Raw genomic sequence first — 20,122 nt, 5'->3', positions numbered from 1 at the left:
ATATTGAGCGAGTATAAAGTGAAAATACAGTATAAAGTTTAGCTCGCATGTTTTTAAAACTTATAGGAATAATTTAAAAACGGTTTACTTTTACTTAATGAATTACTAAGATTATTTATTTTTTTGAACGAATTTTAACTTTATACTCGATCTGTATGTACTGTACCTCTGAACCAAATCATACACAATAGATCATTTTAATAGTGCGCTTAGTGTTTTAAATTTAAATATACGCACACAGATAACGAATAACAAAAAATTTATAATTTGTTATAGATATTATTTATAAAAAGTTCGAGAAAAAATGACATTTATAATTAAGACGAGTCAGAATATTTTTTGAATTTGTCACACGCATTTAATATAGTTAGATGAAACAATAATATTAGATAAGATTTATATAACTCTGAAAGAGAAATTTTCACAAATCTTGCTTAACAAATTATAAACTTTAAATGTAAAAGTTATTGAAAAATTTTGAATAACGAATAGGCCTATTTTGAATATCGATTAGGCCCTCATCAGAAAAAAATTTTTTATGCTTTAGTTTCTGTGTTAAGAAACAACACTTTTGAAATTTACAAAAATTTTATGTATCCAGTACCATAATAAATATAACTGTAAATATGTTTAATCAAATTTGTATGACCATTCTTCAAATTAAAAGCACAGAATTGTTGTATAAATTATTATTTAACAGTCAATAATACTGTAAGTATTTAAATTCCTTTGAATATGTTTTAAATAAGAATTTCCACACATTTCATNTTCAAATTAAAAGCACAGAATTGTTGTATAAATTATTATTTAACAGTCAATAATACTGTAAGTATTTAAATTCTTTTGAATATGTTTTAAATAAGAATTTCCACACATTTCATCATGAAAACTGTTTTTCAATATAAGTGCCAGGAAAAAGTAATGTTGCATTTGTACTGTAATGTTTTCGTAGTAAGCTATTTTTGTTTGTGTTGCGTAGGAAAATATAAAGCGAAGTGATATTCGGTGTCTATATTTAAGGTTCCACAGGATTTGATTTGAAAAGCAAACAAATGGATTAGAGAATTTGTAGAAAAAATAACTTATTATTTAAAATGTTTTAACAATTATGCATTAAAAACTATGAATTATGTTTAGGTGTAAATTATATTAAATTGTTAACTAAACTGCATTTCCACTTAGCATATTCTGTTGTAATATACATATACCATTAAATACAAGTTTCTGTAAGGTTAAAAATATTGTGTCATATAATAAAGAATGTAATAAAATCTTAATTTGCAATTTACATTTGTTGTTTTCGATTATTTTATTATTATAGAAAATGTACAAAAATGCTTTATTATAATGAAAAACAGATAAAAGTTACTTCTTGATGTTTAAAACTCTCTTAACATTGAAATCTTTGATGTAACGTAATTTAGCTTAATTGAAAATTTTTTAATAATTTTAACATTAATGTCAATACACACAAGAGATAGTGAAATTATAAAGTTCCTTTTACCAACATTTCCAGTAAGTTGACGTCATTCAGCAGACCAATCAGCGCATTGTGCTATCTGATATTTTGTTGCGCGTTTGTGTGTTGGCTCGGGTTTTATCGATGCCTAAAGAAAATTCCCCCATTTTTGAAAAAATAAGTGTGGCTATTGTATCGTCCAAAATTATTCTTTTTTTAATTTTTTACAAACAATATACAGTTAACCTGATTATAACATCACCAAATGTAACAACAACCCTAATATAACGTCAAATTTTCATCGGTCCCACGATTTTACTATACTAGATAATGTTAAAAAAATACCTATTTGTAACGACATAAAACCGTTTTAATATCATATTTGAAGCGCTCCCTTTTCGTATTTAAAATGTAAAGTAAGGTGCAAAATAACACAACATTAGAAATATATCATAGTTATATGTTCCTAAAGTTTTCATAAATTCTATTTTACGCATTAAAATCTTTAATGTGACAAATAAACAAACCCTTTATAAACAAAATGATCTGCAGAACTGATAATAAAAAAAACTAGCTTTTATTTGACAGAAATATTTTCAAATCTTTTTCAACCTGAAGATGACCTATAAAATATATTGAAAGCGTTAGATGAAAATAAATTATTTCGGCAACAAATAAAGATGTGTTATAATTGGAGAGTGTTTATTTTGACAACGGAACAATGCCGAGATTTAATGATTTTTTCTCATGTTCTAGCTTCTTTCAGTAAAAAATGTTCAAACTAAAATAAAGTTACTCTCGATCCGTATCAGTAGACTTTGCACATTTAATCCGTTCTTCCTACACCAGCAAACGCTCATCAAAATGCTGACGCTTCAAGTCGCATCCTCATCAGACAAATCGTTGCGATTGAATCGATCACAGATAGGAAACCTACAACGGAAATGAAAGAAAAAAATAAAAAGATGTCAAAGCTATTAAAGCTGTGCTAAACATCGACGACGAGGTCGAAAAACACAGGCAGAGCTACAAATATTTGCATCTTTTACACACCTATTCCAACGAATTGCGATGAACATTGTCGGATTTTTACTTCTCATCATAAATGCATGCAAATACATTTTGGAGTTTGTAGAACATGTCAGTCGATAGGCGGAAGCAGTTTCTTTACCGGACGTTAGTAGCAAAATAATTGCGGAAGCGTTTGTTACAAATATGATATTAACTCATTCAACGCCAACTCCACAACTAAACCTCGAAATTTTATCTCTAAAATATTTAATTAAAAAAGTTTGTGACCTACTTTAGATTAAAAGACTGCATCTACAGCTTATCACCCAGTATGTAGTGATGTTGTCAAACAAATTGATAATACGTTTATTAAAACGATAGGATCCCATATGCTTTATTTACCTATAATATCGCACTGCATGCCTTCGCTAACGAGAATCCATTTTATCTGTATTATGAAAGACACGCAACATATACATTTGAATTAGTTACCATCCCTTCGACAATCGAAGGAATGGTAACTACGAAGAAAAATAATTACGACAGCGAATGATCAACACTCATTATACAGCACGACACTACGCCGAACACGCCGCAGAAACGAGGCAAGAAAGACATCGATAACGAAACAAACCGCCACATTAACTGGTAGGAAAAAGTTTTAAGTATAAGAAGTAGTCGTCTTGCAGGTAATAAAACTAAAATTGGCACTTCGATGGTCTGGTCCGTATCGAATAACAGAAGTACCGAGTCCCGTTAATTATCGAATTGAAAATGTTAATATAAAAAAGGGTTACGCGTTCTCGCAGACCGAATAAAACCCGCAATCGGTAGAAAAGTGTTTGAACTCGGTAGATCAAAAATAAATAACGGTAGATCAAGAAGACGTACGATGCTATACAAACTACTCAAATAGGAAAAGAATCGATCTATATAGACCCTTGGGACAAATTCATCATGACTTGTATACCTACTCCTCAACCGGAAAAACNGTGTCTAAAAAAATGATTTCTGAAAAACTAATATCAACCTTTTACTTTTTCCAATAGATGAACAACTACTTTTACTGCGCAGAATGAAAATCTTAACACAAACTCTATTATTCTTAACCCAAGAAATTATTGTCATAGCAAAACAACCCGTGTCTTATCAAAAGTACAATAAATTCAAAATTTGATTAAAGAAACAATTATGAAATTGTACAACGTTAATATTAATTCTGAATATAATATGAAAAGAGTCAAAAAAATATCTTACTGTTATTTTGTTGTTGCTTTTCTCTTCCAAAATGGTCTTTCTGTTCGTCTGTTTAAATAAATGTTAATATATTAAATTAATATCATTGTTCTTGATTCCACAGAAAATTCTATATATAAGACATATATATAATAAAAGAAATACCTTTTGATTTTTCCCTGTTTCTTTGACAAAAGTCATCGGCAGTGAAACAGTATTCCAAGAGATCAGCTTTCTACATAAACAAAAAACGAAAGACAATTTAAACGAGTAAAAACAACACATTGTTATACTTATTAATTATTTCAAATTACACGGGTTTAACTAAACGCTAACCTTTACATTCCAATCTCCCTTTATATTTATTGTATCGTCGTTTATTTCAGATGAATTTGGTGTCAGAGAACAATTCCCTTGGCAATCTTTTTCGGTTTCATACGAGACTTCTCTTTTCTTCGCTCGGTGACCAATAGCGTTGACATTGATGATGGCATCCTCCTCATTAGTTTTCCCAGACTTCATATTGCCCTCTTCGGTAACGGGTGAAGCCAATCGAATATTCGAGTTTTGAAGTAAATAGATGAATATAAACGGTTGTACGAGGACAAGGAGAAACAGCAGCAGTATCAAAAAATACAGTATTTTTATATGCATTTTATAGTGGTTTTCTTCGATATTCTTCATTATGCTATTGTCATTGAATATAAAAATTAATTAGTAAATAATTTTATGCAAAAATAAAATATTATAAGCTTCCTAATAGATTAAAACTATGTAATATTAAATACAGTGGTGGTGCTTCATTGTCGAATTTTTCGAATTTAATTCGTTATCGCAGGCCAATCGTTCGAAGTTCCAAGAAATTTTTACGTTATAAATAAGCGAAAGTCAAATAAACTATTTTCCAACCCGAAACGATATCGTAATTTAAGGTAAAATATAGCAATTAAATGCGTTATAAATCAATTAAAGTCCCAAGCAATAAATAAAATAATTAAATATGGTTTAATAATATAAAAATTGCCTTAATAAGCAATGCTTATATCGTGTTTAACAGAAATGTTTTCCGAAATATTAATAGTTGTCAAAAAATAGGAATTTTAGTTTAGGTGTGAAAACGAATTTCGAAGCAAACAAATAAATAAAAAATATATTTAAAATACGTCCCAAGGTGAAATAATATTTCCTGCCGGGCCACGCACCTATTTTTTTTTTTTTTTACTTAAAGTAAACAAGCAAGCTTCAACCACATCGTCGCTTCCCCGTAGGTGAGATCGTGGTCAAACACTTGCCTGGTTTAATATAAAAAAACACAAAAAATAGATATATTTATCTTTTTGAAGAAAATAAAACATAGCCGAGAATCAAACAATTTAAAAATATTTAAAAGTGAGACATCTGACTTTGAGTGCTGTCGGTTGCAAAATCTCTCCAGATGCATTGTCGATAATAAAACGAAACTACAGAATAACACGGAACTTTGTCAAGCTGGACTGAAAGTAGTTATGAGTATGAGCCCGATACCATTGCGAGCTTACCGAAAACGCCGAAGACCACAGAACATATACAGCTAAAGTTGAAGTCTCATATTAAATTTTATTAACACCTAGCGTCGGACAAAAACTAAATAACCTCGAGTGTCAAATAGCGGGATATTTGAAATAGCTAAAAATCTATGAATTTTTCCAAAAATGTGAGATATTTCAAATTTCTCATAGCTATAATTTAAAAATACATGATACGAATAACTCATGACGTAATGTTCTTTTGGTGATAATATATTGGTCTAGAGCATTGTTTAATCGATTAAACACTGCTCTAAACTGTCCAGATGGATCTTCTTTCAGGAACTCGTGCACAAATCGGCAAATGCTCATCAAAATGCCGACCCTTTAAGTCGCATTTTAATTGAGATTGAATCGATCACAGATAGGAAATCTACAACAGTGGGACGTACGATCAAAACCAATTATTCAAGTTTTAAAAGAGAAAACAACCGCAGGAAAATTAATCAATCTAAAATTGTACGAATTTTATTTACACGGAAAAGAAGTTTTTTGTGATACATTTAAGCATAAAAAAGTATATTTTATACACTTTCCGTGATAATTGTCTCGCAAAACATCTGGGAGAAATGATAATGCGAACAGACATACAAAAACTGTTTTATTGAAGAAATGAAGAAAGAAATAAAACGTTGTTGTCAAAGCTGTCAAAGTTGAGCTAAACATCGAAGACGAAGTCGAAAAACACAGCTAGAGATAAAACTATTTGCCTCTTTTACACACCTGTTCCAACGAATTGCGATGAACATTGTCAGATTATTACTTCTCATTATAAATGCATACGAATACATCTTAAAGTTTGTAGAACACTTCAGTCGATAGAAGGAAGCAGCTCCTCTACCGGACGTTAGTAGCTAAATAATTGCGGAAGCGTTTGTTAAAGATATCGTATTAAGTCATTGAACGCCATCTCGACTGTTAATACAAAGTAATATAGCGATTAGCAGTTTGTTATTTTTAACAGTGGAGGACTAATAAGTCTATATAATAGACTCTAGTAAGACTTACTAGAATCTATTATTTTCCAGAAAATAAATAATAGAGTTGAAATATAACACAATTCCGTGAAATTTAACAAATCAGATGTCAATAAACGAAAGTTGAAATTATTTACATTATAGTCAATCTTACCCGTTTTCACAGAATGCAAGAAATAGGTCCCCCGTTTCCAGACTAATTAGAGACTTGGTCCCGATTCTATTTATGAACTTCTCCTGTTCACGTCCAGTCAAACGAACTATTTTCAACGTTTCTGGAACGTTTACAATCGTTCTATAATCGAACCAATATTCGAATTTTATGTTCGAATGTAATTCGAAGAAATATGAACATAACATTCGAAATAGAGAACCACTTTCAACCACTTTAAGCCCCCATATCTCCCGCACCCTTATAGCTATCGATACGCAACCACCATAGTGCACGAATGGAGACTTGGGGCTACCACCACATACAAACACCATTCACGTGCGATGTGTAGTTTTGGCGGAAAAGTGAAATATAGGGACACGCACGTCATAATAGTGTGGGAGATATGGGCTTGAAAGTGGTTGAAAGTGGAAGATTTTCTATTTCGATTTTAAAAATTTTCGAATTCGAATTCGATAGCTATAAGGGTGTGGGAGATATGGGCTTGAAAGTGGTTGAAAGTGGAAGATTTTCTATTTCGATTTTAAAAATTTTCGAATTCGAATTCGAATTGGTTCGATTATAGGACGATTGTAAACGTTACAGTAAATTGATCAAATTGAAAATAGTTCGTTTGACTAAACGTAAAAATTCTCTAATTAGTCTGGAAACGGGGGACCTAATTCTTGCATTCTGTGAAAACGGNGAATTTTTATTATTTAAATAAAAATTCTATATTTTTACAACAAGTATTTTATACTGTTAGATAGTAGAGAAAACGTATAAATCGAGGATTTAATCGTAGTCAAGCATTTACTGTATATTAGTAAATATAAAAAAAATTGCATTAATTTGCTTTATATATTTTACCGTTACATTGCGCCAAGTAAGCATTAAACTACAGTCAGTAATATATATTATTCTTATATAAATTTATTAATTATAATAAACATACACTATGTCTAAAATTACATTAAAATAGCACTCTCTAATTAACATCAGAAACGAAGAAGTAATTGAATCGGGTCCCGCCGCCATCTTAAATAACGCGCGACTGTAATTGATCGATTCTGAGCACGTCGCATTGTATTAAATTAAATAATTTATAAAAATTAAAATAACAAATACGTTTACCAAATAATTTACTATATCTATTCGCAATAGTACTCTAACACACACTGTACTTATAGTTTAGCATTTCTGATAACATTTAATTAATTTTTGAATTTTCTTATATTTTATATATAAAATGCGAAAAAAAAAACATAAATTGATGAAACATTATAGAAAAAATATCTGCAACTTTAGAAAACACATATATATGAGAAACTATCAAAAAAAGTTAGCTAATAATAACTAAAATGGAGAAAAAAAATAAAACTTTCAAGGTACTATAATTCCTGTGGTAAAAAGTGGGGTAAGCGATCACGTGACGCCCGTCTCCCCATCGTCTGTAACCAAAACGAACGAGGGTGAAGTAAAAGCGGGAACACCAGTAGAAGTAAAAGCAAACATCGGCGCATATCTAGGACTATAAACTTGAACGGGAGCGAAAATGAAACACGACACTTTGTAATTTATGTTAATTACCTTCTAATATTAAAAAATTAAAATCATCAACAAAATTATAACGAAATTAGAGCTTTTTGACGAAATTCGACTACAAACATATCAGAAAACTGGATTAAAGTAAAAATACCCGTTTTTCGACGCCAAATTTTTATTAATTAATTTTTTAATTTGGTGCCTAATTGACCGAGCGAGCGCAATTTCTATTTGACGGAGCACGCGCGTGCCTATAGGTTAAAATACGCCCAAGGTGTTCTCAACGAAACATTATTTAAATGCACTTGATTATATAAATTATTCAACTAATTAAAGTGAATATTAAAGATTATCAGAGTATTAAAGGAATAATCAGGAAACTCTTGACTCGCCTTCTTCGTTATAACGATAAAGCTGCGATGCGAACGAACGACACCTTAATTTTCGTATCGATATTAAAATCTATTTCTGCTTTAATTATACATTAAAAATAGAAATATTCGACACAGGCGCGAGTTTTTTTTTTTTTTTTATAAAATTTAATTTAAAACTGATTTTAAATTTAAAACCGTGATTGTTTACTAACAAAAAGGTGCACGAACTCGAAGATTATTTATTTCGATGAAATTCGAATAAATTCTTTTAAATAAAACGAATACATACCGAGTGATGTCCGCTTTGGGCTTTGACACTATACGCTTTTACTTGGAGTTTTAATTGATCTAAACACGAGTTTCCGTTTGTTTCATACTTTTGATAAAATCTTCGTGTGACGTTAGTTATTTATTTACAGCTTGTCGATACTCTAAATTTGTTGTTACTTGTTATTAAAATAATGTTTAAAATCTCAGAAACAGATTTATTTAATTACTAAATTTTCTTCGCGTATTTGAAATGTAAAGTAAGGTGGAAAATAACACAACATTAGAAATATATCATAGTTATATGTTCCTAAAGTTTTCATAAATTCTATTATACGCATTAAAATTTTCAATGTGACAAATAAACATACCACTTATAAATAAAATGATCTGCAGAACTGATAATAAACAAGCTAACATTTATTCGACAGAAATATTTTCCAATCTTTTTCAACTTGAAGATGACCTATAAAATGTATTGAAAGCGTTAGATGTAAATGAATTATCTCGGCAACAAAAAAAAATTGTGTTATAATTGGTTAGTGTTTATTTTGACAAAGGAACAATGCCGGGATTTAATGATTTTTTCTCACGTTTTACCTCCTTTCAGTAAAAAATGTTCGAACTAAAATAAAGTCACTCCCGATCCGTATCAGTAGACATTATATATTTAATCCGTTCTTCCTGCTTTAAATCGTTCCATATCCTTTTAAATTTACATCTACCCGATTCCTTTCTCGACGTTTAGAGAGGACAGACAAACACACGCTCAGGCAGAAAACAAACTTATTTAAAATTAAGTAAATGGTAAAATTAAACTATGATTGAATTTCTATTTTTCAGCAAAAATGTAACGAAACGTTCTTTTCAAAATTATACAAAAATCAAATTGCAATTTACTTATACGTAAATTTATTAACAAGCCGAATCTTGTACATTAAGCATATTAAAAATCTATATAAATGAATAAATAAAAGTTAATGTCAAACGATAACTAAAATGAAAGTAATAAACTCAGTTTATTATTATATAAAAGGCAACTTTACGTTTATTTAATCGATTTGGCAGTACTCGAAAATGTCAATAAAGTAAAAGAAAAAAACATTTTTATGGGAAATTGCTTAATAATTAAATATTTTATTTTTCTGTTTCTACGTTTCAGTCTAGAGCAGGGTTTAATCAATTAAACACTGCTCTAAACTGTATACATGGATTATTTTGTTTCAGGAACTCGTGCACAAACCAGCAAACGCTCATCAAAATGCTGACGCTTTGAGTCGCGTTTTTATCAGCCAAATAATTACGATTAAATCGATAGGATACCTACAAGAGAAATGAAAGAAAGAAATAAAGAGAGAAATAAAAACTTGTTGTCAAAGCTCTCAAAGTTGTGCTAAACATCGACGACGAGGTTGAAAAAAACAGGGAGACTTATAACTATTTGCTTCTATTACGCACCTGTTCCAACGAATAGCGATGAACATTGTCGGATTTTTACTTCTCATCATAAATGCAAGCAGATTCATATTGGAGTCTGTAGAACACTTCAGTCGATAGGCGGAAGCAGTTTTTTTACCGGACATTAGTAGCAAAACAATTGCGCAAGCGTTTGTTACAAATACGGTATCATATGAAGCCATTCAACGCCAACTCAACTGTTAACTGCTAAACCGCATAATTTTATTTCTAAAATATTTAATTAAGAAAGTTTGTGACCTATTTCGGAATAAAAGACTGCATACTATCGCTTATCACCCAGCATGTAGTGGTGTTGTCAAACAAATTAATAAAACGCTTATTAAAACGAAAGAATCCTATATGTTTTATTCTCTTGTAATATCGCACCGCATGCCTCCGCTAACGAGAGTCCATTTTATCTGTTGTATGGAAGAGACTTAACATATCCATTTAAATTAGTAACCATCCCTTCGACAATCGCCTACGAAGAAAAAGAATTACGACAGCGGATGATCAACACTCATTATACAGCACAACAGTATGCCGAACACGCCGCAGGAACAAGGCAGAAAAGACACCGATAACAAAACAAACCGCCACATAGTTAAGTAGAAAACAGAGTTTTTGTAAAAGAAGTAGTCGTCTCGCAGGTAACAAAACTAAAATTGGCACTTCGATGGTCAGGGTACATGGGTACTAGAGATGTGTGTGCCATTGGGTATATGGCACACACATCTCTAGTTAGGATCGACAGTAATTTGAACGCAGATCGGTACATTTCTGACACCTTATGTTTAGTGGTTGTGCCCTATCTTCCAGGCCTGCGAAATGCCATCTTCCAACAAGATAATGCAAGCCCTCATATTGCACGTCGTATTCTGACCTTCCTGAATACAGAGGTATTCGATTGCTGCCCTGGCCTGCACGGTCTCCAGATCTCTCACTAATTGAAAACATCTAGTCATGGGTTGCTGAGAGACTAGCCCACCACCCCTCTCCAGATAATACAGTTGATGAAGTGTAACATAGACATTACATTTTTTTTACATTACATTATTATTTATTAACGTATTGGTACAATACATACTCGGTACCGCTAAGCATAGCCGAGTGGGAACTACAGTATATACAAATAGCAAAAAGATACAGTAAAGTATAGGGCATTTAATTACAGTATTGTAACAAGTGGTAAGGTGTGGGGAGTACAATGAAAAGTGGGTTGTAGCTGGAGGCAGTAAAATATATTACAATACGAAACAGTATATACAGATGGTTTAGTTGCTAGTGGCAAGAGGGGCAATTACCTCATGTTTCTTTACAAGTTGNTTCTGTAGGAAAGTTGACACTTTCTGTCGATCGATTTGTATATTCTCTCGTCACCGAAATTTTTTTTTGAATATTAAAGTTGATATCGTCGACAATATCATTTTTAGTTGCCAAAATTGCCTTCGAAATAGCCACTCCGGATTGGTATAGTTGTGAACAATGTTTGGATAAATTTGGTGGATGAGTTCGTTTTCAGTAGTGGCTATGTTGCAAAAATCACTGTTCAGTTTAATGAGGCTGATTCGTCTAGTCACTGGGTTATGTGCCTTCACCGACTTGTAAAAGTTTTTGAGCAAAATGTGCTGTTGTTTCGTCTTTCGAGCGTTCAACTCATATTTTTTGTTAGTCGCAGTATTTGTATGTATGGCCAGAGATGTGATTTTTTTTATTAGTATTACATACAAAGAAATTAACATTAAAACTATTCATCGGTACGAGCGATTTTCTATGAAAATGTAAAAATAATTCAGGTTTTGACGCAATTCGTCAATCTTCGTTTGAACAATTGAAGTGTAACTTTTGTACGAGAATTTTATAGTTTTGTCTGTAATTTATAAACTGTATGTAAAGATTTTGTTCCTTAACATTATACAAGACTCTTTCGATATCGTAAGAGTCTGGGTGTTCCTGTAAATCAATGTACAGAAACTCTTCGTCGTTCGAAGCCGACGAAATATAAAACTTAGGTGAGCGATAATGGACGCAATACAACTTATCATAAGCGACGAACATATAAGAAAGTAAACAATTATTCAGAGTAAAATTCAGCTTTGACAAAACTTTTAAATTACCCAAATCCATTTTATACCCCACCAAAACACTGTTTTGAAGACCTTCCGAACGTGTTGTCATATATGTATTGTCAATCGCCCAGAAAAAGTTGTCACTCAGAAGTAAATGTACGCCGACCGCATACTCGACAAAATCGACATCACTCCCAAAAGTCAAATTTCCAGTTTCAACGTTATACTTGACAACTCTTTCTTCTGAGAAATTGTCGTGTCGACCATAAATATTTCCATTGTGTTCAATAATTCCCCGAGAATACATTTGATCGGGTAATTTAAACTCTTTCAGTACTTTAACTTCTCGTTTTTCATTAAGTCGAAATTCTTTCAATAAATAAGTAGCCTTTTCTAGTAAAATAATCTTGTAATTGTCTTTTGGACCCTCTTCGATATTTATCAATTTTAACAAAAATATTCCGTTTAAATCAAAACTGAGTTCTTGATACTGAAAAGTCTCATCACCTGTAATTTCTTGGAGAATGCAATCTGAAAAGAAAAACGTCAATTAAATATTTTACTTAAAAATAAATTGCACATTAATTCGAAATTATTAAAATAAAAATGTTTTTATCAACATGTAATACGTCACAATTCACTTTGAGTTAAAATTGAACTATTTAAATGTTACAAGATAATTAAAAGTCTGTGTTTCGTAAGAAAGTCAAATGTCTTAAAATTGTAATATAAAATGAAAGTTCAAGTCGGGATAATTAAAAATTATCAAACGTTTTTCCTAATTTTCTTAACTTTTCGTTGGAAGCCAAAGCCTCGCCATTCTTTTTGTCGGTTCATTTGTTTATCACTAGCGTAAATAAGAGTTTTAAGGAAGTATTTCTCACACGAAGTTGACAGAAATGTTCAGATTACGAGAAAATTTCATGTTTTCAACATAGTAAATGTAATTTTTTTAGAAAAAAAACAAAATGTAAATAATCGATATGAAAAGACATAACACATTTAATTAAATAGAAATTGTATATTGATAGTACAAAAGTTTTTACGATTTTAATTATAATAAAAAACTTATTTGTGCACTCTTGCACATGTATTCTTGAACTTAAAACTTTACAATTTACCTTTCTATCACATTTATGTTTTAGTGTAGTGAGTATTGTTTCTATTTTATTGTAAAATTGGAAAAACGTTTTTCATGAATTAAAGGATTTTTTCACTAGAAAATATTTTTTATTACTTTTGAAAAGAGAATTTCGAAAAATAATTAAAAGCAAACAATTACAGGAAAATTTCTATATGATTTGCTTGCCACGTTCGAAACAAAATGAATCAATTTTAGAAGGAAATTATCTGTATAAACACTATGAATTATACCAAATAGAATAAAAACGTTCGAAAAGGAACTGGACGAACATCTTTACGCTAATGAAGACGTAAATTTTACACTAGATGAACAACTATTTCTACCGCGCGCAATGAAAATCTTAACACAAACTCTATTATTTTCAACCCAAGAAATTATTGTCACAGCAAAAACAACGCATGTCTTATCAAAAGTACAATAAATCAGAATTTGCTCAAAGAAGCAATTATGAAATTGTACAACGGCGATATTAATTCTCAATATAATATAAAAAGAGTCAGAAAATTCTCTTACTCTCATTTTCTTGTTGGTTTTCTCCTCCAAAATTGTCTTTCTGTTCGTCTGTTTAAATAAATGTTAAAATATAAATATCATTGTTCTCGATTCCACAGAAAATTTTATATCTAAGTCATGTATATAATAAAAGAAATACCTTTTGATTTTTCTCTGTTTCTTTGACAAAAGTCATCGGCAGTGAAACAGTATTCTAAGAGATCAGTTTTCTACATAAACAACAAACGAAAGACAATTTAAACAAGTAAAAATAACACATTGTTACGCTTATTAATTATTTGAAGTAATTTGTTTCTAATTATTTTAGATTATACGGGTTTAACTAAACGCTCACCTTTACATTCCAATCTTCCTTTATATTTATTGTATCGTCGTTTATTTCAGATGGATTTGGTGTCAGAGAACAATCCGCTTGGCACACTTTTTCGGTTTCGGACGTGATTTCTCTTTTTTTCACTTGGTAACCAATAGCGTTGACATTGATGATGGCATCCTCCTCATTAGTTTTCCCCGACCTCATATTGCCCTCTTCGGTAACGTGTGAAGCCATTCGAATATTTGAATTTTGAAGTAAACAGATAATTATAAACGGTTGTACGAAGACAAAGAGAAACAGCAGCAATATCAAAAAATACAGAATTTTTATATGCATTTTATAGTAGTTTTCGTTGATATTCTTCATTAACCTATTGTCATTGAATAAAAAAAATTAATTATTAAATAATTTTGTGCAAAAATAAAATATTATAAGCTTTGTAATAGATTACAACTATATAATATTAAATACAATGGTGCTTCANGGTTCGTTGTGTCGTTGAGACCAAGATGATTGCCAGCGACTTAAGACATCCTTGTACATAATTTTTCTCACTCTGTCGTGACTGATTTTGTTGTAGATGATGGTAAGGGAGTCATCAACAGCCGCGGCCTTCGCCAGCTGATCAGCCCGCTTATTTCCCTCGGTGTTCTGGTGCCCCCGGGTCCAAGTAATATGGTATGAGTTGCTGGAGTGAAGGATTAAGTGCCGGATGGATGTGGCTATTGGATGGAGTTTGGTGCCACAGATTAGTTCGATGGCAGAGGAGGAGTCGGTAATGATGTGAATGCTGTTTTCCGTGTACCTTTGCTCAATCCAGTTAATGGCCATATTTATGGCTAGAATTTCAGATTGGAAGGCAGTACAGGTGTTATGAAGTCTGTTCTGTTGTGAGTAAATTTCCATATTGTTGCAGTAGGCAACAAAAGCACAGCCTATTGAGTTGTTGTGGCCAGAGCCATCTGTGTAGATGACAAGATCAGGATTGAGGGGCGGGCTGTTACCAATAAGGTTGTTGATATGGGGAGGTATGGCCTGAGTGTAAGGACTCAGATATTCATAATTACAGGCCTGGATGTTGCAAGATGGAGTGGAGATATCATTCCCATTCTTGAGGCTCCAGATACTTCGTTCCATCCTGATGATTTCAGTGATGAAGGGTTTGCGAGAGATCACTTGCAAACTGCTATTTGGAGCAGTACGATATGCTCTTGTTATTAAAAGGAGTGCTTTTCGTTGGGAGGAGATCAACTTTCTATGTAGATGTACCTTCTGAGCGGCGTCTCCCCAGCAAAGACAGCCATAGGTGATGATGGGGACGTAGATATGGTCGTATATGACACTGAGCCCCTCAGAATTAAGGCCCCAGCCTTTCCGCGCAATCTGTGAGAAGGCGTGAAAAATTAGGCTAGTGCGTTTGGCGATGTATTTGATATGAATGTCCCAGCTGAGACGAAAGTCCAGCCAGACGCCAAGGTATTTAATACATTTTTCGACCTTAATAGATTGGTTATTCATTCTCACAGTTGGGGTGCAGAGGTACAGGTTAGGTTTACCTGGTTTGTTAAAGACAATACTGGTGGTTTTGTCTGGATTGAATAGAAGTTTGTCGCGAGTACCCCAATGGTAGATCCTGTCAAGGATCTCACTGCTACGCTGTTCCAAGACTGCACGGGATTTTCCTCCAATCAAGATAAGGACGTCGTCAGTGTAGGCAGTTGTAGCGTCCTGACTGAAGTCTTCTTGTAGGAAAGCGTTAAAGGTTAAGTTCCACAGAAGCAGCTCACAGACCGACCCCTGCGGGCAGCCACGCTCTACTTCTCGTTCGACAAAATGGGTCCCATACTGTAAACAGCTTTGCGGTCATGCAGGTAATCCTTAAGGAGGTTGTAGATGTTGGCAGGCAGGGCAAGCAGCATTCCTGAGCTGGCAAAGGACGAACGGCCACCAGGCACTATCAAACGCCTTTGATATATCATGGCTGATGGCCAGAACGTACTTATAATTGTCCAGCAAGTTCTTGATGGAATGGACAGCATGGTTAATGGCATCGTTGGTGGAGAGTTGAGGCCTGAAGCCGAACTGAGTACTGTTAAGTAAGGAATTGTGTTCAATATGCCAAGTTAGACGGTCAGTGAGGAGACACTCTAAAACTTTGCCAAGTATAGGTAGTAAGGAGATTGGCCGGAGGTCTTTTGGCCTGCCAGGTTTTGGCACGGGCACGATTTTAGCAGTTTTCCACTTGCGGGGAAAGATACCTGAGTACAGGCAAATGTTAAACATGTCTGTTAGTTGCTGGGGAATGAGGTTCCAGATTTTCTTTGCTAGCTTAGCGTTAATGCCATCAATGCCAGGAGCTTTGCCCTCTTTTAGCTTTTTGAAAGCGTTGTCTATTTCGTGGTAGTTGAATTCAGGGGAGTTGTCTGTATTAATAGGGATGTTCACAGTATCACGAATAGAGCTCTGCCAAGGTGTGTCATTGTCAGTGCTGTCACTAATACAGAAGTTGTCCATGTGTTGATGCAAGGTGTTCATAATGCAGTCGTTGGGGGGGTTTAGTGTCTTCGTTGACGAGTATCTGTGTCCTCCGTAGCTTGTCGGTGCACATCCTGGTGAGGTAACCCCAGGGATTGGTAGATGCAGCAGTGCAAAACTGCCGCCAGGAGTTGATCTTTGCCTCTTTGATTTCCTTCTTGTACAGGGTCTGGTGATTGTGGTATTGTTGCTTGAGGTTGGTNTGTGTCCTCCGTAGCTTGTCGGTGCACATCCTGGTGAGGTAACCCCAGGGATTGGTAGATGCAGCAGTGCAAAACTGCCGCCAGGAGTTGATCTTTGCCTCTTTGATTTCCTTCTTGTACAGGGTCTGGTGATTGTGGTATTGTTGCTTGAGGTTGGTACGAGTTGGTTCGGTTCTGCAGGTTTGATATCTTCTTCTGAGGGTGTTGTTGGTCCTACGCAGGTCGGTGAGTCGTGTGTTCCACCAAGGCACAGATTCGCGTCTTGGGGTAGTTTTTGGAATAAATTTGTCACAGGCGTTTTCGATTTCGTTGATGTTGTGCTCANTGCCAGCGCACTGGCTACATGTGGCAGTCTCCTGCTCACAAAATTTTGCGGAGTGCCCATACCTGCAACACCGGAAGCATTGCAAGACTGGGCAGAAATCGGCCACCCTGCACCGCGACCAGTCAAGGTTAACTTTCCTGGTTATAAGTAGATGCTTTCTCACCTGTGGAGATACCTCCACAACCCAGCTGTGAAATGGTGTCTCCTTGTGTCCGATATTGAATTTTACTTTAAACTGGTCATTGAATTCTTTTTCTGAGTAGCTTTCATTGATGATAGAATTTTGGTCATAAATATATTTTGAAAGGTCACTGCGTTTTAGTTCTGTTGGCACAGAGTATACAGCGATATGATTGTTTCGTTTCTTGGGTATTTTTGTCAGAAGCTCAGGTAGGTTGTCCGCTATACACTTCTCAAGAATGGTGGTGTCCTCCTTGCAAGTTAGTTCCACTGCGAGACCTCCCTGTCTGATTTTGCGGATTTTCTCCACACCAATTTGTAGCTGAGAAGGCTTTATTTTCTTTTGTATTAGGTTGCGAAGGTTTTCACTGTTTGAGTTGTCATCGCTGCCGTATACCAGCAGCACATTCTTTTGACAGTGAGGAGTCTTGGCCACTTGTTTCGAGTGAGCCACAAAGCCGGATTTTAGAATAGTGCTGTAAGTTGGTAGAGATGATTTAGCAGGTTGTGATCCAGTGATAGAGGCAATCTCATTGAGTTTGCCTAACACTTCTTTTTGAGAGTTAATAATAACCTCATTGTCTTTATTAATCAGTTTATCGATTTTGTTAGATATCTCACGGATGGAGTTGTCAACCGAATGTCCCATAAAAATGTTGATGACACGTTCCACACATCTAGTGATGAAATCGGCATGCTTTTTGGTTCCTATTTTGGCACATTCATTATCGGCGATATAGTCTTTAAGTTCATCAAGAACAGCAAATGCAGCGTCATGTGGCTTAAAATACCAGGAGCCTCGTGCCCCGACATTATAAGAGTGAAAAATAAGAAGAAAAGTGAAGAACGCTTATTGGTTAAACAATACGCCGAGAGGCTGACTCGAACCCCCAAACGGTTACGAGGAACGCCGAAAAATTTAACTCCGTGCCGAGAAAATACGATACGCTGATCAGCTACAGCAAATGCCGAGCGGTTGTAGCTTCCGCCGAAAAATGCAACGGCACAACCGAAAAAACTAACCGCCGGTCGGCTATAAACACGCCGTTCGGCTAGCACAAAACGAGGTGGAAGAACAAAGGCCTTTGTGTGAAACAAAAAGGCCTTTGCGTGTCGTGTCGTTGGCGGCGTTAATAAAATAACTCGAATAAAAAGTAACGAACCATAAAAAACGGGACGTGAGGCGCTACCACAGTGACTGCGCCCCTAAAAAAAAGTAATAAAAAAAAAGGCCCGTTAAGCCTGTAGATGGTCCCGTAATAAAGGACACAACCGTCGCCCTACCAAGAGGACCCGTGAACGAAAATTAATAAATAATATAGTAAAGTAACCAGAAAAATGTTCCGAGTTAAACAAGACAACCGGCGAAAACGGAGACCACTTGGATCCCTAGTTACGATCAAACAAAGTTGACCACGTGGCTTCAACCAAAAAAAGCGATAACTCGCAAAAAATAGGTCGTTTTGAAAAAAAAATCAACGGCGTTTAACAGCGCACGTTGTAAGTAATAAACGACGTAAAAAACGCTTACCCGTGACAAGTTTTTATCGAAATATCTTACGACTTTGTGACAGATATACAGTAAGATCCCCTTAACGATGCCTCGCTTAACGCTGATTCCTGTAACATAGACATGAAGCAGCACGGAATGAGTTGCCTGTTTCTGTCATCCAAGCCCAGTTCGACTCCATGCCTAACAGGATAAGGGCCATTTTAGTTGCCAGGAGTGGCAACTGTGTCTACTAATTTTGCACCCCTGTAAATCCCCAAACTGCTTTCAAAGTTAATCATTTTGTCTTCATGCCATACTGTTTACATACAATAGTTATTTTTTTTTTCATTTGCTTTCCTTCTTGGTGTTGCAATTTTAATGGCCAGCAGTGTATATTTTATACACTTTCCGTTATAATCCTATCGCAAAACATCTGGGAGAAATGATAATGCGAACCAACGTAGAAAAAACTGTTTTATTGAAGAAATGAAGAAAGAAATAAAAAGTTATTGTCAAAGCTCTCAAAGTCGTGCTGAACATCGACGACGAAACCAAAAAACACAGGGAAAACGACAACTATTTGCTACTCTTACACACCTGTTGGACAGTTCAGCGATGAACATTATCGGATGTTTACTTCTTACAACAAATGCAAACATAGGGGAGACCGGGGCAACTTCGGCATACGGGGCAAGTTTGTCAAGCACTTTTTTTAAAAACAAATTAAAAGGAGACTCTGGTTATAGGTTAGGCAGTTGAGTTTTATTGGTGGCTTGTTGAGTGTAGTGTTTTTATTGTTCTCCAACAAGCGTAGTTGAATTATCAAGCAAATTTTCATTTTCGTTCAATTCCATATAATATTTTTTTTCCATTTATATTGAATTGGCAGGTTTTGTTATAATTCCATGATAACGAAAGTTACTTTTCCTGTTAGAAGGATGTAACTTCAACTTATTCACGTGGCCAGATCGTGGCTTGGCATTCTGTTCTCAGGGTTGTACTTAATGTTTCGAAATCATGACTAGCGGGGTAAGATCGGCAACATAAAGCCACATTAGAAGCAAAGGATAAAAATCAAACAGATGATAAATGAAAACATGTTTGCATTTGTTATTCATGTATATATGTCTTTGAACTTGCATTTCGTTGTAATAATATTAAATGGGTGTTGGATTTGTATTTCTTTGTTTTAATAGTGAATTCCAACTTATACATTGTTAATAACATAAATTTATATACCTGGCTATCTTCCTCCATTACTGTTGCCCCTATACCGAAGGAAACTTCGGCAATTTCTCTCTT

General features: G+C 34.2%; 2 protein-coding genes across 2 annotated transcripts; both read right to left on the bottom strand.

Annotated features, from left to right (window-relative positions):
* Positions 1-3,502: 3,502 nt before the first annotated feature.
* LOC111637490 lies at positions 3,503-8,635 on the bottom strand. Its single transcript, XM_023382995.1, has 4 exons — positions 8,608-8,635; positions 4,043-4,394; positions 3,872-3,941; positions 3,503-3,775 (listed from the first exon to the last, which is right to left on the bottom strand). The coding sequence occupies exons 2-4, from the start codon at positions 4,388-4,390 to the stop codon at positions 3,711-3,713; spliced, it is 483 nt and encodes a 160-aa protein (XP_023238763.1). The 5' UTR covers positions 4,391-4,394; positions 8,608-8,635; the 3' UTR covers positions 3,503-3,710.
* A 5,930-nt stretch (positions 8,636-14,565) lies between these two features.
* On the bottom strand, positions 14,566-15,603 carry LOC111637486. The gene has a single exon (XM_023382988.1). It carries the CDS (start codon positions 15,601-15,603, stop codon positions 14,566-14,568), a length of 1,038 nt encoding a protein of 345 aa, XP_023238756.1.
* Positions 15,604-20,122: the final 4,519 nt, after the last annotated feature.

This window comes from Centruroides sculpturatus, unplaced genomic scaffold (genome assembly GCF_000671375.1).
Source record: "Centruroides sculpturatus isolate CEXI.00-Female unplaced genomic scaffold, Cexi_2.0 scaffold1111, whole genome shotgun sequence".
Classification (NCBI taxonomy): Eukaryota; Metazoa; Arthropoda; class Arachnida; order Scorpiones; family Buthidae; genus Centruroides; species Centruroides sculpturatus.
Note: the sequence above shows the minus strand (reverse complement) of the source record. Positions and strands in the feature narration are given on the sequence as shown.